The sequence below is a fragment of the Rattus rattus genome, chromosome 8 (genome assembly GCF_011064425.1).
Source record: "Rattus rattus isolate New Zealand chromosome 8, Rrattus_CSIRO_v1, whole genome shotgun sequence".
In the NCBI taxonomy this organism is placed as follows: Eukaryota; Metazoa; Chordata; class Mammalia; order Rodentia; family Muridae; genus Rattus; species Rattus rattus.
Genome location: NC_046161.1, coordinates 86,685,335 through 86,711,743, shown reverse-complemented (window position 1 = coordinate 86,711,743; position 26,409 = coordinate 86,685,335). Strand labels below are relative to the sequence as shown.

Below are 26,409 nucleotides of genomic sequence, written 5' to 3'. Positions count from 1 at the left end.
GTGTGGGCAGAAGTAAGATGAACCCTTACCTTGTGGCCTTCTTCCAATCCTTTAGTGTCTCCTCCATTTTTGTAGCACTTCTCCAAAAATGAAAGGAGGCAGGAAAGGAGGTTGTGCCCTTTTGCTTGACTCAGTTTCCCTTGCTGAGACATCCTCCCTGATTTCTTTATTCCTTCAATGACTTGTTACTCTAGGCCCCTTTGGCTGTTCATGAGTCTGAGGACCCAGGCATCCCCATATGGGAGCATTTCACACCTGCTGCACCCAGATCTCTAAGGACGGGAGTGTAGAGCTCTCTAGTTAGCCTGGTCAGAGGAGACGCATTGACAAGAAGCTGGAGCCACTGCAATCATACTCCATAACAAAATTTTATTAGCATGATGTCAAATTAGAAAACTTTTCTACTTGCCCTATTTACCTGAAATGACAAGATTTTACTCAGTTGAATATAAAAGTTTCTCCTATTTGGAAGCGAGAAAACAGACACGCAGGCAGGGTACCTGATACCGAAGGTCTAAGGCCTAAGAAGTGCTCAGTGTAACATGCATTAGTTTTACGCTTTGGGCCTGAGAAAGAAATCATTCTCCATCTCCCTCTAAAGCAAGTCTATCATGTCTTAGGCTCCCAAGTCTGAAGCCTGCTCTTTGGAGCCTAACAGAGCATCTGCATTTCAGGAGAAGCTAGGCTTGAGGTATCTTAAGGCTTCAAAGGCACAAGTCATGCAGCTAAATTAAAAGCTATTGGATTGGTCTCTTCAATGCAGCAGGTGAGCCACTCTGGAAAGGGGGGTGGATCCTGACTGGTGCTTGTCCTTGGTACCTAAGGGTGGCCTACATGTCATTAGCCCCATTCTTTTTGCCCCTCTGTTGCCAAACAGTCACAAATATTGGAATTGGAAAAGGTGAGGGCTCCTGCACAATCCCCCCAACCCCCCATGTGGGAGGGTCATGCGGTAAAACATGACTTCCCAGCATGCAGAGGGAACCTGCCAAGAAGTTGTCCCAGTGCACACAAGGAAGAGAGGCTCACTGTTTGAGTAAAACACAGAATGTGGGAAAGAGACCAGCTTTCCCTGGAATGAGTCTCCTTAAGCTGACGAGAGCCTGCACTTAACATACACATACCTGGAGGCAAGCGCCTCCTTGGAGTAGTGGGAAGAACCGTATGGAGAGAGTGCCAGCAAGGACAACAGGGCCCCCGGCAGATGTGAATTCTCTGAGGCCATCCATAGTGGGTACTGAACACTCACTGGGCTCTGCATTTAGCCCTATGGTCAAGGGATAAGACCTCATTTATGCTCAGGAGATTTTCTTCTTCTTCTTCTTCATGTTATCACTGTTCTATAATTAATGGAATAGAATCCAAAATCCACATGAAGGGCCTGGAGAGCTGTCTGAGGAACAGAAGGAGCTCCCTGCAGACACAGCACATATGGTTCATCCCAGTGGCAGCTAGACCTGACTCCCCTGGCCCCCAATCCAGCAGTAAAAATGGCTGTCAGATAATTAAATGAGGTTGCATAATACAGAGGGAAGATAATGAATTCTCATTTCTGAAGGCACGGGAGGATACATGTGATAAGGTTTGATTCTGTCCAATTTATGTTCTTAATACTCTTTCTGTCTCTTTCTGCACCACCTCCTTGGCTGTGGGCCTTCCTCAGTGGTCTTGCATTACATGTGGTTATGTTTGCACTCGTACCAATTAGTCCATCTGGGGTTGACCCCGAGTCTGCTCCAGTTTGAGTTCATAGCCTCCGAGGCCGAGGTCTCCCTCGTAGATGTTTTCCTTGCCTAAAGTCAGGCCTGAAGACTTCTGGTCCAGAGCTAGCTTTGTGGCAGGACTGCTGGGTGTGGGGCTCTGCTCCTGGTAATTCATGGCGAGTTCATCTTGGTTGACGATACATTCCACATCATCCTCTTTCAGTTGTTCCTGCTTTAAGACAGAGAGAGAGACAGGTCACGTCATGATGAAGGCAGCAAACAGTAGCATCCTCACAATGTAGGAAAATGGAATGTTTTGTGTGTGCAGCACACAGACATAATACACGCAGGTGGAGGCCAGAGGTTGACTACAGCAGTTTTGAACGGTTTTCTACTTCCTCTCTCTTGTATCCCTCTTTCCTTTTGGAGCTAGATTCTTTCACCAAACCTGGGGCTCACCATTTGGTTAGGTTAGCCGGCTAGTGAGCTCTAGAGAGTCACCTGTCTCTATTTCTTCAGAACTGGTTTTACAGGTACATGCCAGGAGGCTGAGGTACCAAATGCAGGCCTTCATGTTTGAACGGCAAATACTTTACTAACTGGGCCATTTCCCTAGGACTGAAGACTCCCTTCTCTTTGATTTAATGGCAAATTTTATTATGCACTGTCCCATCTGTGCTTGCACGTGGCACAGCATTTGCCAAGTCAGCAATGAAAACGTGGCCTTCTACACAGCCTCAAAGACTCTCCCAGCCCAAGGTCGGCTGAGGCCCATGACCCATCTCCTTGGGCTGAGGGAGAAAGAATGGGATTGGGTGGATTCTCTTCACTGGCACCCACTTGACCATAGCCAAGACTTAGCCAAATCCTGTAGCGAAGTTTCATGCTGGTTTTGAAAACCCTCAGAGTTGAATATGTTCTATTTTACTATAAATGGGTTTTCAGCACATTTCTTGAGACAAGTGTCATAAGACGAGATGTGACTGGCATTGACTCTGGTAGACTGAATAACATCAGAAATGTATAGACCAGGCCAGTAATGGTCACCCCATCCAGAGGTTCCCCTGGAGAGAATGACATCTCAGCCTTCCTTCTACTGATTAGAGAGGATGACAGCAAGTCACTGCACAGTGAGGGTTGTCTGGGTTACCTTAGGACAGGGTTCCCACCTTTAGCTTACTCTAGGAGCATCTGAGAGCTTTTTAAATCAGATCTGCCCTGTGAGGGTTATTTTTGTCACGTTCCTCCAGGAAGCCCCCAGCTGCTGCTGAGCCTATCTGGGAAGAGTCTCCTTCTGCAGGGGAGTGCCAGCTGACGGCTCCTGAGGCCACCGTCAGCTCGCACACTTCGCTCTCCTCCAGTCGCCTGACACTCTGATCTGCTGGTAATGACTCTAATTGCTTCTCAGTATTTTTCTTATTCTACTCCCCTGAGCTATAAAGCACAGACCTAATATCCAAAACTTCAAAACACAGCAGTTTGTGAGAACACATCACTTTTACATTTTCCAAGTTCATTTTATGGTTAAAGATATTGGCAACAATAAAAAAAATGCCTTTTTACAAAGAAGAATAAGCCAAGCTCAGCAACATCGGAGCAGAGAGGAAGGAACACTTCTCGGTACAGTAAATTTAAAAACCGCCTCCTCCTCCAGCCAGGGAGTAAGAGCCCTGAGGTCTCTGGTTCATCAGTATTTACCAGGCTCGCCCACATAATCATTCACTCACCCCATAGGCCTGAGGACTGGTGAGCAGCCTGGAGACTGGGCCACACCATGCCGGCAACGTGGTGGTCAGTGGAGGGCCGGAATGTGTTAAGATGGGTTTCAGGTATCTGGAGGGCCTGTTAAGGAATACTCGCCAGGAGGAAGTCAGAGTTCTGTGTGAGAACCCAGCAGAAACCCTTTGCATGCTGCTCAAACAGACAGTTATGTTCACCTTTAAATCTTCTGCTCCCTCATTTAGGAAGCAATTTGGCCTGCAAAAATTGCTGTTTGTAATCTTTGCTCTATACACTGTTGTAGCCCTCCAGACAACCTTTAATCATGCAAGGATGGTAAAGGGGCTCCACACACAGTGTCAGAAAGGGACGCAAGCATCCCTCTGCTCCCTCCAAGCCTGGCCCCACGGCCAGTCTGTTTAGAGCATTCATTCTGAAGAGCTACTTAGAACAATAGTGTAAGACGTGTGTTTTCTAAAATAATGTGTGTGAGTGCACCCCCTCCACCCCCCCCATGGCATGGGATAGGGACGGAGAAAAGGAAAAGAGGGGAGGAGAAAGGGCCGGAGGGAGAGAGGAGAGAGAGAGAGAGAGAGAGAGAGAGAGAGAGAGAGAAAGAAGCGAGAGCACTCTTTTCCACAAAAAAGTAAGAGGTATATCCTAAAATGTTAGCCATTTCAGAACTGGGTAGTCAACATAAATTGTGTTCCAAGGTTCTTCATTTTCAGCGTTCAATATACTCAATGTATACATCATACGTCAGTGCACTTTTATACAAAACTATGCACATAAGCTGCTGCTAGGTTTATTCTATTGTCTAGCACCAGTCTTTCTCGTCTTTTTATCCCAAAGCGCCCTAACCAGCTAAAAGGAAAACTGGTTCACTGGGAGCCATTGTGTTTCCCTCCAGCTTAGCAGTAATGGGATCCCTAGAAGCGGCCTCGTGTGCCATCATCATCATCCTCATCCTCATCCTCATCCTCATCCTCATCCTCATCCTCATCATCACCATCACCATTATTATTTACCGAAAGAAAGTGGTGAGATCATCCCACCATCCATTGAAGTGACTTAAGTTCATATGATTTCCTTTGCTGGAGAGTATTTCACTCCGTCCACCTACTGAAAAGCAATAATAAAAGGGACAAGGAGAAGAAGGGAAGCAGTGGACACTGGTTGGCTTGTAGAGGTCTCCAGCTGCCCACAGGCACCCGGGGTGTGGGAGAGGACCCGAGGAAGGAGTGTAGGACTCACCCACAGCTGGAGTACACCTCTTTCACTTCCACGATGTCCCTGAAAGTGGGAGCAGAGAACGGACCTTTGGTCCCCGCCGACTAACAGTGACATGGCATTAAAGCAGCAACGTAGCTGGGGAGACCTGTGAACTGACCCCGGTATGCACCTTTGAGGAAGGTGATTGACAAGAATTGTAAGCCACTTTGCAGTGTTACGTTCAAACGGGGAGGTTGGCTCCTTTAAGATGAGTAGCTGCTAAAGCCAGCTGAAGGCTGGGGAAGAAATTATCCTTCAGAGACTGGCTTTGCTGTCACATCTTGTAAGTATATATACAAATCTGAAAGCCCTTGATGATATCCTATTAATTTTCATTAGAGCATTATTTCCTTCATTTTATGGATGAAGGGATCAAGGCCTGGAGATATTATGATTTTTACATAACCTAAAGGCTCTCTTTGCAATTTTTGTTGTAAGCCTTGCATTTAGTGGCTCAGCCATCTTTCCATGCCTCCACCCCTTGCGATTTTGAGACCACCCCCATCCTGTCCGTAAGAAGGTAACTTATCAAGGCAGAATTAGGCATGCCAGATGACTGCAGCGTTCTCTAAAATCAGACTTTGAATATCCTTTGTGCTGATCAGTTGTAGCCTCTCCTGGGTCAGGGTGGAGAACCTGGTGTCCTGTCAGGGCTTACCATATGCAAGAGGACCATGAGAGTCTGTGGAAAACCTTTTTAAAGGCCAGATGACGAGCAAGGAATCAGTTTCTAGAGACCTAAGTAGTAGCATGTCATCCGTGTTCTAGGGGTACCACTAGGGCCAAGACTCTAAGAGTATGAGAGGGGCTCAGGGAGCTCCTACCATGTTTTACATTGTGCTGAGAAATAAAAATGACAAAAGTTATTTAAATAAAACAGGAATTTAGAGTTGTGTTAGGAACATTCTTTGAATTCTGATGAGGTACCTCTTTAAATTATCTATAATACCATTAGAGCAAACCATTAAGGGCTAAATTTCTGGGGGTATGTGTACGTGTGTGTGTGTGTGTGTGTGTGTGTGTGTGCTCATGTGTGTGTGTGCATGTGTGTGTTTGTGTGTGTGTGTGAGAGAGAGCGTGTGTTTTTGTGTGTGTGTTTTTGTGTATGTGTGTGTTTTTGTGTATGTGTGTGTTTGTGTGTGTGTGAATGTGTGCGAGTGTATGTGTGCATGTGCGTGTACATGTGTGTCTCTGTGTGTGTCTGTGTGCTCGCGCACGCATTCAACCTGAATGAAACCATTCAGCTCCTTCTGGATAGGCTCTGCCAATTTTTCAAAGATAACGTAACATAAACACCAGTTCTACTGTACAATTGATGGTCCAGTTAGGAATTAATCTGAGCTTTGAGTTTGTAATAGATATTCATTAAAATAACCTAAGTAGAAGTCTTGAATTTTGATTTGCAGTTCAGATGCTATTTTTCATGGTATTAAGGATGAAGCCTAAGGAAGGCTTCATGCTAGGGAGGCACTGTCCCATTGAGCTTATCTATAGCCCTCATTTAACCTTTACTTTGAGATGGGGCAGCCTTAATAAGTTGCTCATGTCTTGAACTTGTGGATTTCAAGCATATGCTTCAGCATCTCATGCATCTGGGATTAGATGCCTTTGCCACAAGGCCTGGAGTTATTTACTTGATTTTTAAAATTTGTTTTCTTGAGCTGAGGTTCCAGTCCTTGTTTAAGTGAGCATGGGGATCAGCAGTGAGAGCAAACACAGCCACCAGTCAGGCATTTAGTGTAGCACTGGGACTCACGGGCTCTCAAGCAGACCCCGTGCCCTGAACATCTGTGTTAATTAAAAATTATGAAGCAGGGTCTAGCAGGAAGTGATGAGTGGGGGTGGGGGGTGGGCAGCCATTGCTGATGTGTGACTCCTGGGAAGCCCGTGATGCCTTTGACTGTCCTGTAGTAGTGTGAACTATAAAAAGCATGACCTCTGTGCATAAAGGGAAGTATAAAGTCCTGTGCATTGCCATGGAGATGTGGCATGAAGCCGAGGATGTGCTCCCCAACATCTTGGTTTGCTCAGTGATGGCCATATGGTATGCTCAGTAGACTCTCTCTGCTGAGCGTCTGGCATAGGATAATATTGAGAGGTAGGGTGGGGTGAGGACTAGAAGTAGGTTCTGCACGATTCCAGAGATGAATGGGAAGGGTGGATGACAGCCAGTGCATGAGGTTTTCTGGAGGACGGAAGACTAAGAATGGTCAAATCATAAATGGACCACGTAAGCTTGTGCTATAGACAGCAGGGATCCCAGGGAGGTGATGATGTCATAGCCTAAGGTGTTTAGACATTACCTTATACTTCACTCTCTCTCATTCTCTCCTCCTCTCTCTCCCTTCCTCCCTCCCTCACTTGTTCACACACTCACTCACTCACTCACTCACTCACTCACTCACTCACTCACTCACATGTTTCTTACCATGTTTTTTTTTCCTTCCAAACTAGTACAAAGTAAAGACAAGCACCCACAGAAGCAGAGTAACAATTCTGTTGGAATTGATGGAATGTCTTGTTTCCGGCCGACAGTACCCTTGTGTAGGGCTATTTCTTTTGTCTGTAAACAGTATTTGGTCCACCTTTATAATGTCCTCAATACATGATTGCTAACTCAATGAAGACACCAGCTATGCAAGGCGAGGAAAGGCTCAGTGGAACCTAGCAGACCTGACTGAGACTATGGTCCCTTCTCACGGCTCTCCTGTCACAGAGTAACTGGACCTGCTCATAGAATGACTGAGTGGAATCAGACAGGCAGCAACTTCCTGATTCTTCATTGCTAAGCAATATCTGAGAAGCAGCTGGATCTCCAAGGTTACCTGAATTATTAAAAAGTAAGAAAAATCTTTTGATCTACCAAAAAAAAAAAAAAACCCCTCAACAGCACATTTTGCAAAATGTGTTATTTTTCTCATTAGGGCTCCAGTGTGTGTTTGGGGAGGGAGATTCCCCACGGGGGCATTTGGCTATGGCTAACTTTGCTTCCCTCATAAGCTGATGATGTCCTGAGACAAAATGTTAAGCTATTGAAGAAAAACAGTGACTTTTCTCATGTTTAAAGGGATGAGCAGTTCAGGGATGAGTGAAGGGCTTTACACACATGGAATAGGAGGGGCCGTTAGCAAATGCATGGTCTCCTTTGGCTGGACAGCCTACAGCAAAATTCAGTTCCCATCAGCACTAACAACCGAGGTTCCTGGCCACAGGAACACCTCTCTCATCTATGACGCATGCATGTTGAGGTTTGGATTACTGTCCACTATTAAGCTTTATTTATTTTAAGTTTTCAAGTTGCCACAGCCAATAGATGTACAGTTCGTTGGTGTTTATGCCTTGTTTAAATAACTTTGCCCAGATGGTGAGAAGTAAAGGCCCATCTCAGATTCCCCCTTTAGAGCCCCATTGCCCCCTGGTATAGACTCAAGATTTTCTGTGTTTTTTCTCTCTCTCAGTTTCCTGTGTTAGATAAAAACCTATGCTTCAATATGATGGTAAGTGGAGATGGAACATTGAAGGGTGAGTGGGATGTCGTGACATCATCAGTGTGTGTCATGAGGTTGTCAGTGTGAGTGTGGTGTCCTCAGAAGAGGCTTGCACTCTCTGTCTACCAGGAGGAGAGGTGTTATCAAGACTTGGCCATGCTGGGATCTACTCTTCAAATTTCAGTTTTCAGACTAATCGAAACATAAATTTATGTCTCTTTGAAGCCAACTAGTCTTTGTTGTAGAAGCCACAGCAGAATAAGTTATCCATGTCTCTGGCCCTTGCGTGTGGTTTTGAGACCTTTGTAAGCTCTGTGGCCCAGGTTACTTTCAAACTCATGGCAACCATCCTTGCTCAGCCCCCCAAGTGCTGGGATTATGGGTGTGAGCCACTATCTCTGGCTTTATTTATTTTTAAAGACTCTATATTTCTGTAACAAAACAATACAGCTGACCAGGGATCACGCAAGTTTGGAACACAGCAGAATCTCTTCAGGATATAAACTGACATCCATGTGATGCAAACCTTAGGCAGGAAAGGAACGAGAATAACTTTTCAGAGCTTAGGATGAGGGTAAGTGGAGGAAGAGTCTACTAGGCCATGAGCCCACATCTATGTATTGGCCTCTAATCTTTGTTTTGACTGACGGCACAGCTATTTGGCCTGAGGTGATGAATATTTGATGTTGGTCTTGGCTTAACAGAGCATCAGGGAGTCTGAAATGTACTGGTTTGGTAAATGGGTTTCCCACAACAATAACACGCTCGCCAGGATCCAGTTGCCTAAAGAGGGCAGTACCTGTCTCTACGTCGGGTCCTTGGGACACCCTCTACTCCCCACTGATTTCTGAGCATTCCCATTTATCTTGTGTTCTCCTTATTAATACAGGTGGAGGATAAAACCCTTTGCAAAATCAATGAACCTGGAAGCAGACAACTTTTCAAGTCTCAGGGTTTTTTTTTCCCTAGCCCACTCTTAGCTGCAAGGTACCTTTAGCTCCTAGTGCCAGATTGCCAGCAGAGATAGGAAGGAAGGAATTGCTAGATCAGTGAGAAGGGTAAGTGGATGCTGAACTGGACGCCAACCTGACCCTCAGCCCGACCGTTCCTTACCATTCCTTAGAACACCTGACCCTCAGCCTGACCGTTCCTTAGCCAACCTGACTCTTAGCCCAACGGTTCCTTAGAATACCTGGGTCCCACAGCGCTATTTACAGAGCATCCAGGAACAGGGCAAGCAGAGAACACCCAGACTCACACACACCCAATTGTTCTTTGATTCCAATAGACAACTCACGCCCTTTTTGTTTGGTTCTCAGGAAATGTAGCCTAACAAAGTGTGTCCTTCCTCTTCCCTTCGGATATGTCAGATTTTATCATCAGATATTTACTGTCGTGCTTTGTTGGTTAAACCCGAAGTGGGTCACTCTGTGGAGTTGGAGTGGGGGCTTCAGGTAGGAGGAGGTTTCTGGAAACTTCTCCATCCTCAGTTCCCTGGCTGCAGGAGGAATTCTAGCTGTAAATGTGCTTGCAGAGACCGCTGGGTGGGATCCTGCCTTTATCTCAGAAGGAATGTTGAGGATAAAACATTTTTTTTTTAAAATTCAGATCACATGTGATATTCTGATTTTAAAGCGAGGTAAAAGCAGGAAACATTAATTCATTCACATAATCACATAATATGCTCTTTAGGTGAACAACTGTACCCTCTCTTCTCTTAGAGGAAACTGCCCTGGACAATTGCAGAGCTACAAGGGAAGCTACAAATTCCAGAATTAATGTTGAGGGGCCCAGAGGTGCTTAGTGAAAGCCGTGGCCGGGTGAGCTGAGATCACTCCCAGTCTAGTCTCTGAGCACTTCTCCTCACATGTCTGTCTGGAGAAGGTTATCCCTTGAAGCTCAGGTGGTGCGTTTCCTCCTCCCAGGAGCCTTCCTGGATCTGCCCTGCTGAATTGTTTTAGCTCCACATTGCTCTGGCCGCTATGTGTACACATTTGTGTAAGAGCATTTGTCATATTGCCTCAAAACTAATCGTTTACAACATGATTTCCTACTCCAGACTCTGATCTCCATGATGTCAGGAACTTTATCATATTTAGTTTTATTCTCCTTAGTTATAGGGATCAAACTCAGGGCCTTGTGTTTACCAAGCAAGCACACTTGATTATATTTTTAAAGTATTTTCATTATAGAGAGGAATAGGGAATTGGTGAACCTTATAAATCTAACACATAGGTTGCTAATCTTCATAAAACGGAAAAACATGTCTGCTTGGAAACATAACTTGATCATCTACGCAAAATCCCTCGCTCATGTTTCATCCACATCAAATAGTCTCCCTTCTCCCATAGAAACCTGATATGTCCTCATCAAAGTGTCTCCCTCCTCCCATAGAAACCTGACATCCTGATTTTTATATTAACCATGTCCTTGAGCTTGCATCAAAGTTTTATTACCCATAGTGCCTTCCTTCACAAGTGTCTTTCCCACTAATAAAAAGACCTATGTCTTTTGATTCCTGGCTTCTCCCCTCCAACATTTTTGTTTTTTTCCAGTCTATCTGTTGACCAGTTGACCTCTAACTTTTCCATAGTCTGGATCTCGCTGATTGGAACAAGTAAGACTCAGATATTCTTTGCCCTTGGCATTTCCTGCATATTTCCAGTTGGACCAGATCCGAGCTCTGTTCATATCTGATTATCTCCCTTGGTGTGGTCCTAGCAGCTGCTGACTGATAGGTAATACTTGGATCTGTTTGCTCATTGGGAATTGCAAAATATTGAAATTCTATCTTTAGAATAACTTTATTAGGTAGAATATTTTTACAGAGGCATGCCACTCATTCCATTGCTATATTCTGGGACATTTGATATGGAGGATGAAGCCTGAATTGTTCCATGTATTGTCAGCATTTGAGCTAATGACTCATTCCCCAGTTTTTCTAAAGGCAATCATTACTTTTGGTTAAATATCACTGAAAAGTGGTAAGTTTAAATTTATTTGATTATAGTTATTATTGTTGATGCTCAAATTGACCCATCTTTGGTCAGTGGGAGTCTTTTTAAGTTGCCTCCTGAGTCTTAGTGACAGGACTCCAATATTTTTTTTCATTTTTTTTTCATCAAGGGCTCACTATTGTGTCCCTGACTGTCATTCATTGTGATAGAACTGGCCCTGAACTCATAGAGATCTATCTGTCTCCATCTCCAATCTCAGTATCTTTGCCGTCATTCTTATCATCTATGTGACCATTGTTTTCAGGCTCAAACTTTGAATCAAAGATTTCTCTGAAATATCTTTTATTGAAAAATAGTATTTCAAACCCAGACTGTGGACATTAAGGACCGCTACATATAGTGGAATAGAGATCAACGTTTGACATCGAGCACTCTACTTAAATAAAACTAAATAAATAAACACACATACATACACACACACATACATACATACATACATACGTACATACATGCATGCATACATATACACCTACAGGTGGGTTGGTAGCATATCCATGGGGCAGGTACACTCCTCATAGCTCATTTAGGATCCTAATATGACATGATTAACTGTGGAGCTGGGCAAAGCTGTGCAGTCCGTTCTTATCAGTTCCCTTCCGTATTTCAGGTCCCATATCTCAAGCCTTCCTACAGGTACTTCCACCTGAAGTTCAAGTTTCTAATTATTTGGGAGATGACAAAAATAATTAGAATTTTCCATCATCATTCATTCGTTATCTCCCTTATTGCACATGGAGCAGATATAGAATATTGCTATTGCCACCATAATAATTACCCAAAATGTTCATTTTCGCATGGTCTAATTTTTTTGCACTAACACTTCTTTTATATCCCAGCTTCCCGTTTACTATAGTAACTATAGAGAGAGGCCCTTGACTTATATTGCCTGAATGTGCGACTATTAATACGTTCCTAGTCCTAGCTGTGAAGTACTGTATGTCAAATGTTCACCATCAGATCTTCTGTCAATGTCTCGAAAGTCATTTTGATTGAAGCTTGTTATTCAATAGATTCCTCAGGAAAGGCTCACGGGATCAATACTCTCTGAGTTCTTGTATATTGATAACAGTCAGTGCCCATTATATTTTGAAAGTCAATTTTTCTGGAAATAAAATCATTGACTTGCTTTCCCTGAGTATCTTAAATATATCACTCTATTCCTTTTGACACGAGAAGTTGCTCCTGAAAGCATAATGAAAATGTAAATCATAAGCTTTCCTAGTCGATGCTCAAAGGGCTTTTCCCTTAGAATTTATTAATATTACTATCATTTGTCTGATGCTGTCTGTTCGAGGCTGACGGTCGTAGGCATGAGGCATGGTCTACGAGCAGTTCCAAACCCATTTATTTCTGAAAAGGTCTCTCCACTTAGAACTTGCTGCTTCTTTGCTCTTGTGATCTGGCTATGAAGTGTTATCCTCAATCTCCTGTTGATCCTAAGGGATGGTCAGAGGTCAGAGAAGTGGTTGGATCACAAGGATGCTATTTTCATGAACGGAATTAACAATCCACGGATGAATTCACGGCTGAAAGGATGGCAGGGCTGGGGTCTGGCAGAGGAAGTAGGTCATCTGGGAGCAAGATGTTGAAGGTATTTATGATCCTACATTATTTTCTTCTTCTACTTCCTGGCAAGCTTGGGGTAAGAAGCTTGCTCTGATAGGTACTCATGCTGTTGTGAGTGTCTGCTTCGCCTCAGGCTAGAGCAGGGAGCCAGCAGCCTGAAAACTCTGCATCCAGGAGCCACATGACCTTTTCCTCCTCTGTAAGCCATTTTCCTCAGGTGTTTTGTCACAGCAACAGAAAGCTAAATACATATGGTTTGCTTCCTTCTTTAGGAACTCCTGTTTTCTAGATATTTAAGCTCCATTTTCGTATTTGTCATTTTCTCTAAAATTCCTTTCTATATATTTTTCTTTTTCACTGGAAACTGTATCTTTTTCATCTCCAGTTTTTTTTCCTATTATTTGTTGTGTTTATTTGGTTTCATAGTCTATGTAATTTAGCCATGATTTGTAAAAATGATTTTTTTCTTTTAAATTGCTTTTGGAGTTTGTGTTTTTGCAATTCTGATTAATGCTGTTCTTCTGTGTCTTGAATCATTTGCACATTGCTTCCTAACTCAGCTAATGTTCTGATTACTCTATGACTATATTTTTGGGTATACTTTTCTCATGTATATTATTTTTGTTTTACTTATTTTTTCTTGTAATAGCTAACTGGGACCTGCCCTCCATTCTTTTCTTAGTGATCATTTCTATGTGAAATTATTTTTGTTGAACCTTAGGAATGGACTCAGATTTCAGAAAACCATTCCCAATTTCAGAGCTGCTCTTCTCTTGAATTAAACACAGCATTACATGGTGGCTGTATTCTGAACTTCCCTGCCTGTTTGCCCCCTCAGCTGATTCCACTCAGGGCAGTTTCTCACCCTGTCATGGTAGCTCTATGCTGAGAACTTACAGCCTTCTGTTTGCTCTAACCCTGTTAGCCCGCCTTCCTGAGACCTCCTCGATTCTCCTGGTAGAGTGGTACTTGCCACTCCCTGAACATATTTCATGGTTAAGTTCATGTTTCAAAAGCATCACAACTTCTAGGGATGCTGTCTGCTCCCAGGGGCTGTTGCCCTCACTGTCTCCCAGACACTTCTCAGTTGTTTTCTCTTCTATCAAGATGCTCATGTCTCTACCCACTTGTCATCTGGGTCTTGTGAGACAACTTGACTCTAATTTTGTTGGAAATATGTCCATGGGTGTTGGGTTTTGTTATCTCATTGTTCCACCCATTTTTATACAGGGTTTTGTAGAGATTCAAAGACTGTAGTGTTGATACCACTACCACCTTCCCAGAATTCCCCCCTGGAGCTGCTCAAGCTGCCTGAGACCTGTCCATGATCAAACAGTGCCCCTTAGAAGCACGAAAGTGAACATCCAGGGTCACAGCCATGGCTCTCGACCTTCCCTGGCTGCAGATTTCCCTCTGAAAATGTACCAACAGGCTCATCATCTGTAGGAAAGTTTATAGGACATTGCAGAGCTCCCGGATGCCTTAAAACCCATCCCCATTCCCCAAGAGGCTTGAGCTGGGAAACCTAGGAGTGATTAAGAGCAAGGGCAGACTAAGGACTGATAAAGTAGACTGCTGACTATCCTGTTTGTACTGCGGGTTAGCTTTGGGATCTACTTATCACATGTTAAGATAATTCCATTTGGCTCCTCAGATCCAGACAATCCACAGACAAAGGGCATCAGTGTTTGCTGGAAAGGTTAAAGGAAAGGAGAGAGCTCTAAGATGTCAAAGCACCAGTGTAAGCAGGACAAGTGGACTCCAGATAAACCAGTCGACATACTGGGATCAGGAGGAAACCCGAGCATTCATCTAATCTACATTCTTCCATCCTCAGAAGAAAGTCTAAACCCACTCTCTACAAGCTGGTCACCTGACTTCGTCAAAGCCCTGTTGTGTTTGTTAAAACGAAGTCTTCTAGGTTGACCCTCTCATGTAGGTGGGCTGAGTGATCTGTGTTTTTAAGCAAACCTGTGATATTAGGCCCTCTTCTAGTATGGCCTCAGCTCCTTTTAACTAGTTATATCTGCAAACCAATCTATTTACAAATGAGGTTGCAGTTTTGAGGTCCTGAGGTTAGTGCTTCCACACATCTTTCTTGGGGGAAAGCAATTCAATCTATAATAACTAACTGCTTTGGAATCATCCAATTTATTTATTTATTTGCATTTCTAAAGCAGCCTTGCTACTGATTATCCATGAGTGGCTAAATTTTTTGGCATTTTTTGACATTTTACCAAAGTGACCTCACAATGGAGAGGATTAAATGAGATTTTAAAAAGACATAATTTCTAGTGCCATTCTGGGCATATAACTAGCATTCAGTAGATGTTAACTAACATTATATTTTCATTGTTTCTTCTGAGGACTTACAAGTATTAGAACTATATTTCGGGAATGGAGAGATGATTCAGCATTTAAGAGCACTGGCTGCTCTTCCAGAGAACCTGGGTTTGATACTCTTTGTAACCCAGACTGTGGCTAACCCTCTATAATTCCACTTCTAGAGGCCCCGATGTCCTCTTCTGTCCTCCTTGGGCTCTGCACACATAGTGCATGTGTGTAGTGAACATACATACTCCCAGAGGAAACACTTATACACATAAAAGAAAAACAAACCTTTAAAAAAGAAACCTGTTAAACATCCGAAGTCAAGGTTCTCTTGTAACATCGACCATATGGCCTGCAGAATTTACCGCATTTCTGCTGCTGGCTGCTGGAGTGCTTAGAAAGGTATTGCAAAGTTTCTCCCCTAAAGTCCCCAGAAAGATACTGCTCGTTGTATAACCAATGACCCGGTTTCACAGCGTGATATTTTAATTAAGCACTTCAGAATAAGGGCTCTTCTCACCCAGGAATGACTATGTCTTTGTGACTGAGGTATCTGCTTAGAAGTGGGGGATTTTACACTGAGCAGCAGGGTTTTTAATGTCACCTTTGTGTTGCCTTCTCCCACTGTTACGTTTGTTCACAGGGTCCTAGCTGTCCTTGAGGGTTTCCCGCATTCAATGGTCACCTTTTATTCTTGGCCATTTTGCAGACTGATTAGTAGGGTATCTGTGCTGACTCTTCGAGTAAGGCAAAAGCTAACACACACACACACACACACACACACACACGTGGAGTGGGCAATACAATGTCGACTATAATTCATTGAGTTGTTGCAGGTGACATTGAGTTACTTCGAGCTGTGGAATGAAGACTGTTCAAGAGGCACGAGGACCTCTTTTTTCTTTTGAAAAGACAAAGAAGAGTATAAGTCCTTGAACCCTTCACTCAGTGGTGCTGTCTGCCAGTTGGGCAGAGAACTGTGGGGATGCAGCTCTTGCGAGTTTATGCAGAAGTGGGCCATTCATGCTCCTGTCAGGGACCTCTTAATATTCATAGGCTCATCAAGTTGAATTTGTCGGACTATTTCTTTGTTTTTGTTCAGTGTCCTTCTTGGACTGAGGGGCTATGGGCTGAGCCATAGGACTACTATACTTTTACTCTTGTCTTCCCAGGAGAAGCCAACGATATTCCATTCCTCTAGCATGTGCTAGTGTGCCTAGTGCCAGCTTGTGCTCACTGATGTCCAGCTCTCCTTCCTTTTCAGGTACTTAAAACAGATGCATCTGCATCCTTGAGGTAAGTGGAGTTATACGACAGAGGCTAGCCCACGTGCCATGGCCATTAGTGGCAAGTATCACTTTTGTTTTTGTCTGAGACAGGGTTTCACTTTGTAACCCTAGATGTCCTGGAACTAGGTGTGTGTAGACCAGAATGGCCTTGAACTCACAGAGATCCACCTGCCTCTGCCCCCCCCCAAGTTCTAGGATTAAAGGTGTGCACTGTCACTGTGTACAGTTACCACTTCTATGTGGAAACATGGGCAGGTAGCGGGTGACTCTTTATCTGTCTCCAGTGATGCTCCCAAGGGTGAGAGAGTGTAGCCACACATCAGTGCTCAGATTATCTTGAGTTAATAAATGGGGAGAAGTTGTGCCCAGAGACTTATCCGTCTCTTCTACAGCCTTTAAGGGAGAGAAAAACAATATGGCTGGATGAACCTCTGAGATTTTAGGAACATTTGTTACAAGCACTGCCTATATATCTCAATATGATTACAATGTTTTCATTACGCCTTATCAGAGATGTTTGGGATTTCAGAGGCATTCAGGGTTGGTTAGAGGTGATGTTATATCTTTTTTTTTTTTTCGGAGCTGGGGACCGAACCCAGGGCCTTGGGCTTGCTAGGCAAGTGCTCTACCTCTGAGCTAAATCCCCAACCAGGTAATGTTATATCTAAACATAAAATTCACTTATGCTTCATGTGTACTTACCAAATACTTTTAAGGTAATTTTATATTATTTTTTGTGTGTACTTGATTTTGACCAGTCTCATGAGGCTAGGTACGGAATGGAGTATCCTACTGGTGGCTCCATGTTGGTGCTGAAAGGGTTTCAGATTTGAACTTTGCACTTTTAGATTCAGGGTTCATGACCTATGTTGTACTCTCCATATTTTATTTTTAAAATACTAATTCTGAGCTATTGAAATGATTCCACGACCCATGATGGACAGTCACATACAGTTTACAAATCATTTTATGGGTATATCTGACCTATCTGTTACTCTGGAGGGAAGAAGTGCTCCAGGGAGGAGGGAGATCACACTCCTGTGCTTTCTTTCTGCTGTCCCTGCCAGAGTGTCTGGGACCAAGTTCACTTAGTCAGTGGACTCATTCTTTCTGTGGGATTCTGCTGCTCAAATGTACAAGAATCCAGATTCAGGTCTTGTAAACTCCACGCTTTAAGAAGAGGCCTGTGCAGGTTGAGGATTCAGATTACCATGTATCCTGCTGATCACGGAGTACACTGCCATGCAAAGACATGGCTGCTTTATTGAACTGTCCAAGTTGGGGTTAGAGGCCTTCATCATGTCTTTAAGATACTTCACCTGTGTCTTTAAGATACTTCACCTGCAGGGTGCTCCTGCCAGCATTTCCTTCCCAGCTCCATGGCCACACTTTCTCACAAGCCTTCCTCTCTCACTGTGGAAACCAAGTCTGATCCTCTTCACACGCTGCTGACTTTGGGTCTTTCCACATGCTCTTCCCTCTGGTTGTACACTTTGGGACGTGGGAGTCCCTTACCCATTCATCTACATGCAAAGATGGGCCTTCATCTCTGAACTCCCTTTGGTGTTTCATTCCCCACTCTTCCAGGACCCCTCATCCCCTGTCTTACACAGGTGCAAGGTTTAATACAAGGTCATTAAAGCACAGGCTCTTCCTCCTACCACCTCTACCACCTTGAACCAGAGATGGCTTTCTCTGGGGGAGGGGGAGATCACATGACATCCCATTGAAAAGGAAGTGTTTTGTGAAATATCAATGCATATGCCAAGGTTAGAAGTGCCACTTACTTCAGAAGACAAGGTCGATGTATGAAGGTGGACATGAGAGGCTCTTCTGTGGTACTCATGGTGCCTCACCTCCATAAAATACAATCTAGATATTTACCTTTGCACACACTGCTCTGAGGCCTTTCCTGAAAGCCTATCAGGTAGGGTGGTATTTGCCTGTCTAGGGCCTAGTCTCTCCTTTTTTATAATAAAAGTTCTAATTTTTTGAAGTAGTCTACTTCTGCAACAGCCGACAAAATGGGGAGGGATCAATGGGAAGGTTTTTTTTTTTTCACTATTTAAACAAAGCGTTAATCTTGTCCCCTTTCCCTTCCTGTCTAAAACTTGAATGCATTTTCTGGCACTCCAGAAGCTATTTTGAGGGTAAGAGTGAACTTGAGGATAGAAAGCACACATTAAGACCGGCATAGAAGAAAGAAAAAGGAATGGGATCGTGGGAACACAAATGACATCACTGAGCTAGCTCTGTCAGTTGCCAGTTTATGTACATCCTGACTTCTCTAACTGGGCATGCTCTCTGTCTGCTCTCTTCCCCCCTTGAGCTCCTACCACCAGGCTATAGCCACTTCACCATGCCTATCTACTATGATGGGCCAAAATTTCTGAATCCATGAGCCCAAGCCAGCCTCTCTTAGGTGGCCTGTAGTAATGCCCAAAGTAACTAAAACCTGGAACCAAGAGTAATGGACTAGAGCTGGGGCCCAAGTCAGGTTGGGCTTCTTTGCTAGGGTCTCTGTGTCCATGAAAGAGCATCTTCGCCAAGGCTCCGCTAGCTTCCACTCAGACCATTCTCGTTATTTACTATGCCAGAACGGTTTGACCCCATGATTCCTCTCCTGTTAGGCTGTGAGCATCTTGAGGGGGGAAGACCGTCACTCATTCCTCTTTGTGTCCTCAAGTACTTAGCGCCTAGCCACTGGAAACGAATCTCCTCAAGTGATGCTTGATGAATCAAATTGAGGCTTGGAAGAGATCTGGGGTCAATATGCAAATCCTCTTGGGATTTTAGTTTGGATCATACTGGTAAGGAATAAAGTTGTGGGACGCAGCACTGACGGGCTCCTTTGAACTCCTTATTGGAAGGAAAGGAAAGAAGTGTAGCGATGGATTTCAGCTACGGATTCCCCCAGGGCAGTTCTGATTTGCTGTCACAGTTTCCTGCCACAAAATCTGTGTCCCTGGAAAGCCTTGAAGCAGCCTAACCACTAAGAATGCCTTGCCCTGCTGTTCTAGCCTCCTTGAGAGGCAAAGCTTTCCCCCTGGGACTGGGGATCACAGATAACTGACTCCTCAGGCATAGTTGCCAGGCTTCTCCGTAAGCCCCAGCTCTGCGCCCTTGGCCCTCCCAAGGCACCCTGGGAGGGTTCTTCATGCTTGAGTTGCAAGATTAAATGAATGTATGTTTGGATAAGATGCTTTTAGGCTCCAGATCAAAGTTTTCAGCACTTGGGGGTCTAGACCCCTTTCATCACAAGTACAAAACCAGCTTTCCCATCCTGGTAGATTATGGCTGCCAAGGAAGGCATAGCCTATATCTGCTGTCCTAACAAATTTTCTGGGGAGTAGAGGTCATGGCTACCAGGGAACCAATGTGATGAGAAAATGGAAAATGCACATTTCATTAAAACCACTCAACATGTTATTTGGCATGAACAAAATTGATCCTTTGGCTAAATAAAACCACTGGAGAGCAAATTAAACTATGACTCATAATACGATTATTCTGTCCTTGTAAAAATAATAAAAATTGTTTTGGTAGGTTTGCTGTGGGTGTTTTCATGTTCTCTTTAATAAGTGGTTCTAGGGCCCTTTCTGGGAAGATACAGATATGGACTTAAGCCAAGGTGGCGGCCTGGGCCGTCCTGCTTGCTGTGTCGCAGAAGAGACGGAGAAAGCACGGTGTCCACAGGCAGCCTTACTCTCTCAAATCACTTTCCATTCACCTAGATTAGTTACCATCCCTTTGCAATTGTGAGCAGGCAGCTGACTGGAACTGGAAGTCTATTCATTCTTTACAGAGACATAAGTGGCAGCTGGAGTCCCAGATGATAATTCTCCTTGTTAATATCCAACTGCTGCCAGGAGACCTGGGAGGGAAGATTCACTTAATGCCTGTTCTAGACATTTCAATGGGATTTAGCTCTGGTCCCAGCTTTGAAGCCTTTTTTTTTTTTTTTAAATCACCTCAGAAATTGGGAAGCTGAATGGATTGTGACCTTGAGGTGCAATCCCTCTCTAATGTTTCAGAAAGGTGCCTAATTTCCCCTCACATGCATCTGTCTACTGCTTAGCAGTGGGAAGGAAGGAAGGAAGGAGGGAAGGAAGGAAAGTATTGCTTGCTTTCCAGAAATATGATTATGTTGTGGCTATCTGCAGCTCAACCTGAGCCTTAGCCAACAGGAATTTGGTAAAGAAAAGTGGATCTTAGAAACATTTCCACCTCAACCCCACAGGACTTTGGCTCCCTGGCAGTCTTGTAACATTTAAACATGTCTCCAGAACACTTGCATCCTCTCGGCAGACATCATCAATGACGGGAGGGTCTCTGTCATTATTCACCGGCCATCTTCCAAACTCCCCAAGACTTACTTTCTGGTAGCAAGATGCATGATACAAACAACTTATATCTCTGGACCTACACAATATTCCAAATGCCTTCAGACTGCCCGTTAAGTAACCATATCTAGGGCTGTGCTACTTGTACAGGGAAGGTGCCTCTATGCTGAGAGCAGTGGTCCTGTACTGGCTCTGGAAGTAGACCTGCTTATGACTTTTCTCCAGTTTTCTGCCAGGCCACTGAGTTTCTGATATAAGAATCAGAAGCAGCCAGCTCTTGGCTCTCTGACCTTCCAGCTCAGAATGGAAATAGTCTTAATGTGTTGCATCTAATAGACACGGAGTACACTGGTGCCAAACTTTTCATAGGAAAATTCTCTTTAGTCTGTTTATCATTACCACCATTTTAAGGCTGAAGAAACTGGAACCCTGGGAGGCCATGAGGCCACTCCATGGCCATGTAGTCAGGATATGGGGATGCTGGGAGGACCTCAGGCTGATGTTTCCCCTCCCCACACCTCATCTCTGGAGTTCAGTGCAGTCCAATGGCTTCCTTAGCTCAGGCTGAATCCCCTAGGAAAACAATATCACTTTGAGATTTTAGCATCCTTCACACCCAAGGCTAGCAACCTAGCAGGTGAAAGGGACCCAAGACTTGATGGCATGACTCACGGTAGGAGAACCAGCCATGACTGTTAGGCAAAAACTTGGAAAATTTACAGGAAACTTCCATCTGCAAAGATGAACGTTTTAATATTTTTGTCTCGTTGTGTCTGGGTTTCTGGAGGATAAATTGAAAAAAAAAAAGAAAAGAAAGGACTGTGGAAGAGGAAAAACCCCTCTAAGTTTCAAGGTTATATTCAGGAACTGTGCTTTGAAAATTTGGGAAGTTAAGCAGCTGAGGGCTTACTTATAATCCATCCCTCACCCCAGGAGAGGCTAGAAATCTTAGGGTTGGTACCTCACACAGAACCGAAGGACCCTCTTCTCTTTCAACCAGAGGTCAAGGGAATTGAAAAGTTGATGATGTGAGAAGCTAGAAGTTCCAGATTCCACCTGCCATCTGCTGACTGAATATTAGTTTTTATCATTTACTACTGACCGAGCTGCTGTGCTCCCTGCCCCCAGTTTCTGATCTTAAGGGTGCTTGCCAAGAGGGGCACGTGCATTCTCTGCAGGTAAGCATGGTGGGAAGGGCTGAAGTGCTCTCCATCTGCCTCCCAGGACCCGCCTGAGAGCTCTGGCAATGGCCTGGCCAGGAACACAATGCTGATGCAGACGGGGCCTGTGACCTTTCAGAGCATTTGGAAGAGGCCAAGCGAGCAGTCCAGGCATCCTCCTGTTGGCTTCCTCAGGACCCCAGAAGCCCGATGTCATTCAGGACCACTGAAATTACTGGAGTAATTTGACATTTTGAAAGGAGTCCAATGTAATTTTTAGTCCAGGCTCTGAGCAAATCGCCGGTGTTTAATGCTTGGTGACATCCCTCCTAGCTCTAATCTCTGGTTCAGCTGGGGCTTCAGGGAATGCTTTTGCTTGTGCTAAAGCGGCCATTGTTCTGTGCCACAGGAAAACTTCATTCTTCTCCATTGATCTTTCTCTAGGTCAGGGAAGTAGTTCTGGATTAATACATATCTGGAAAGGAGAGGGGACAGATCACAGAGACAACTATCTGAATGGTGTCTTCTGGTGTCTCCGAATCATGCATATCAACTCGGAACTCTCCAGAACAGTTCCAGAGAGACTGTGAAATGGATGCAATGTGGTCCTCCTCTGAGACTCCAGAGTCCATGTCCCTAGAAAGCTTGAAGCAAAATGAGGCTCCCTTTTCTTGATTTCATATGTTTATGGGTGGAGTCTCCCTCCCTTTCCCTTCTGCCTGGGTTAGTGTGGGCTGAAGGACACTAACTAACAAGTGAAGGGAAGGGGTGTGTGTGTGTGTGTGTGTGTGTGTGTGTGTGTGTGTGTGTGTGTGTGTGTGTGTCCACGGAAGCAATGAGAGAGGAGATGACAAGGCTGGCATCATTTCCAACTTTGAGTTTAGTCTTTGGCTTGGTCAGTTCACAGCTTGGACATGGCTTTCACTCTGTGGATATGGAAGCATGCTAGCAAAGTATGCTGGGATTTATTCAGTGAGCTGAATGTTGGCCTGCTATCCTATGCTAATATAGAGGCAAGCAGGAGAGGTGCTATGATCCAAAGGGGGAAACATTCCTTTTGTCCTTGCTTACATTCTGGAAGATTCTCTTTCATGCTTGCTTTTGCTGACTGCTCTTGTGATTCACAAGATCCTGGAGTTGAAAGAGGAATGTGGGGGGCAGGTCACCTACAGCTCTCAGGTAGCTTCTTGAAGTCTTTCCTTGCTCGCACAATGAAGGAGGTGACTGTATAGCTGCTGCCTCGGGGTTTGGAAGAATTCCCAATGCTGCTACTCACGCAGGCCAGTGCGATCATTTTCTCATTTTCTGCTCAGCGTCCTGTTCTTCAGCGCTAATGGAATAATGGTGAGTTGCTTCATAGAGTCATCGGCCGACACACCTTGGCCCTCAATTAGGAACAGCCTGGGTGAAGAGGATCACTCACGTAAAGTGGACCCCGAAGAGCATTCGGGAGACTTAAAACATTTCCCAGAGATAAATTACTTGATTTTAAAAAGAGAAAAAATAAACAGAACCCAAGTTATACCAATTTCTTATTTAAGCAACTTTATAACAAGAGTGGCATTCTCTGGTAAGTGCTTGTCTTTATCAAAAAGCCTCTTCCTGGAAAAAGACTCCAGCTTTTGATTGATTTGTTTTTATCCAGAAAAACTGGAGTAGAGTTAATTTTATATGTTGAGAGCTGGTCATTGCTTCTGCTGCTGACAGTACTACAATGGGCAAAAATGGAACATTTCCTTCTAAATGGAATTGTGGTGAACTGAGAACTAGAGAGAGTATGGGAAATAGCTTTCAAATGGTTATTTTTGTTTGCTTAAATGCTCAGATATGAGAATTGTCATTCTAGCTATACACAGAAAGAGCATAGAAAAGAAGCTAAGCCTGGGCTTCCATTATAACAACAACAACAAAGAACACATCACACTTTTCGAAGTTCAAATGCCTTTGGGTTTCTTGGGATTGCCAAGTATAAAACAAACATAGGACTCGGGATTGACTTCTGGGCCCTCTTTAACAGACTCTTTGGCATTGGGTCAGTACAACACACCATGTAGGGATATACGAAGTTGCTTGTTTTGTCTGCAAAGGTTGGTCCTGTGGACTGTAACACTAGGCTTTGTGGGATGATAAATACATCTTCCAATGCCTTAGGGTTCTAGAAATTGGACCCCAGCTGCCACTGACCCAGTTGGTTTTAGAGAAGGTGACTTTATGATTGCTACAGAGAAGATGCTTCCCACTGCAGTGCCATCTATAGAGCCAAGTCCCACTAGTGGGGTCAGCTCAGAAAGTCATTTTTTCCTCTTTAATAAGGAAAAAGTAGGGCCACCACAAGCATTATTTTAGACTAAGGTCAATATGAAAAATGTTAATAAGCCTTGAAGCACAGAGCCAAAAATGGCTAGAGAACCAACTACAGGATTTCAAAAGACCTCAACAGACCCAAGAACAATAGCGATAAAGCTCTGTCTTTCTCTGGTCAAGAGCAACAAAAATCCCACTGCCTTGACCCTCTTTCTATGTTCACTGTGACTCCAGCAATGTTTGGTACATAGGGAAGGCATGACAAGCGAGAGGATATAGCTGGTGAATGGCTTCCCGATCATCTGACAGCTGATTTTAAACCTGAGACCATTTGATGACTGGTAGTCCCCCAGCTGCGCTGTCAGACTGGAATCTAAGCCTGTATGGTCATGGTGGGTGGGAGGGATGCTTACAGGGACCTTGTTCATACCAGCTCTAGTCTCACAACAGAGGGCCCTTAAATAGAGGATCTTGGCATTGGAAGTCACTGCCCCCTAAACAACAGCAGCAGTGATTAGTGGTGCCAGTAACAGGGCTGCCCTGGCACACTTTGACTTGGCTTTTTGTTTCATTCAGTTTCAAGAATGTTTCTGAATCTTCTTCTTCTTTTCCTCCTTCCCCCAAATGTCCCATTGTCTTTATCCATTTGGCAGTGAAGCTTTGGAAAAGGCAAAGGACTCTCAGATTTCTACATTTATCCTGACCTAAACTGAATGCACTACCTCTCATTTCCCTTGACCTTATTCTTCCTTTATGCTTTATGTCTCATTGAAAGTGTCTCTTGCCCACACCCAAACATGGGCTTAACGCACAAGTCTTTCTTCCCTTTTCTCCACTATGGTGAATCAACCACCAGGTTCTTTCTGGTCCACCATCCTAAGACATTCCTATCATCCTTGCAATCATGTGTCTGTCCTCCTATACACTCATTTATTCTTCCTTCCTCTTCTGCCCATAACTAATCCCCCCACCCAGGTTGTTGGCAACTCTCTTCAGAGTTGTAATGATGCCCATACATGTCTACAGGCAGTGCTGATTGACCCAGATCTTTGCTACACTTCTACTCAGAGCCAGGGAAAAGTCTTCTTTAAAGCTGGTGGAAATCATAGGGCTCCCTGATTAGAGGAAATAACCATTGAAGGCTCCTCTGGTCCTTAAAGAGACTTAACACAGCTGGTCTCTGGGACCAGTCTCCTTCCAGAAGCCGAATGTGCTGAGCCTTGTTTATAACCCTCTTTTGTAGCTGCTCTTTCTTCTACTGATGTATGGAATTCACTACTGTCCCTGGCTACTACATCCTCAGTTATCCATAACTCAACTCAAGAGTTAGGTTCTAATATTGCAGGCCATAGAAGTCCAGGGAAAGTAGGGATAAGAGAAGCAGCTCAGAGACCTGATGCTTGAGAGGAGTCTAATGCCTGGTTCTGCAATGTAGTTGCCTTCCATAGTAGGTGTTCAGTACAGATTTGGGAATATTGGGGCTTAGGTAAAATATTAAGGCCTAGATAAAATGTTAAGGCCTAGGTAATAGTTACCTGGCTAGCCTGCCATTATAAGGAAACTTTCTTCTATGTTTCTGCTGTTCCTAGGAAACTTTCTAATGCCGAGATTGATTACATATTCTGCTATGTTCTGTTCCCTTGGAAACCAATCATGATAGAAGTGAGGACAACTGTTTTGTACAGTTACCCACGATAAGCTTGGACCCGAACCATCTACCCAGCAGCAATTCGTACACCTATGTATAAGCTTTTATGGTATTTGTCTTTACAAGATGCCCCTGGGATGGACCCCAATGTAAGAGAGACACCTGCACCTATTTACATTAAGACTTCCATTGTGAGTAGTTCTTGAGTTGAATTTAGGTTTGCAAAAGCTCCCTGTGACTACCTTGCAGAAAGATATGTATGGGCATGGGTAACTGACATCCTGGTTGGCAAGTTAAGACATGAATGTTAGAAAGTCCCATCCTAGGGGTTGGGGATTTAGCTCAGTGGTAGAGCGTTTGCCTAGCAAGCGCAAGGCCCTGGATTCGGTCCCCAGCTCCGAAAAAAAAAAAAAAAAAGAAAAAAAAAGAAAAGAAAGTCCCATCCTGGTAGACAAGTTGAGACACGACTGTTAGACAAGGCAAGTCCCCTGCCACAGTTGACCCCAACCAATGGGAGCAGGATAAGAGTACAAAAAAGACATGTTCCTAAGGAAATACCTTATCGCTAA

General features: G+C 44.1%; 1 protein-coding gene across 1 annotated transcript in view; it reads right to left on the bottom strand.

Annotated features, from left to right (window-relative positions):
* Positions 1 to 349: 349 nt before the first annotated feature.
* Slc9a9 (solute carrier family 9 member A9) overlaps positions 350 to 26,409 on the bottom strand; it is a 535,118-nt gene continuing 509,058 nt past the window's right edge. The window contains exons 15-16 of the mRNA XM_032909913.1: positions 3,431 to 3,536; positions 350 to 1,932 (exon numbers count right to left, since the gene is read on the bottom strand). Of these exons, the coding sequence (XP_032765804.1) occupies positions 1,705 to 1,932; positions 3,431 to 3,536 (334 nt within the window). The 3' untranslated portion in view covers positions 350 to 1,704. The remainder of the gene's footprint in view (positions 1,933 to 3,430; positions 3,537 to 26,409) is intronic.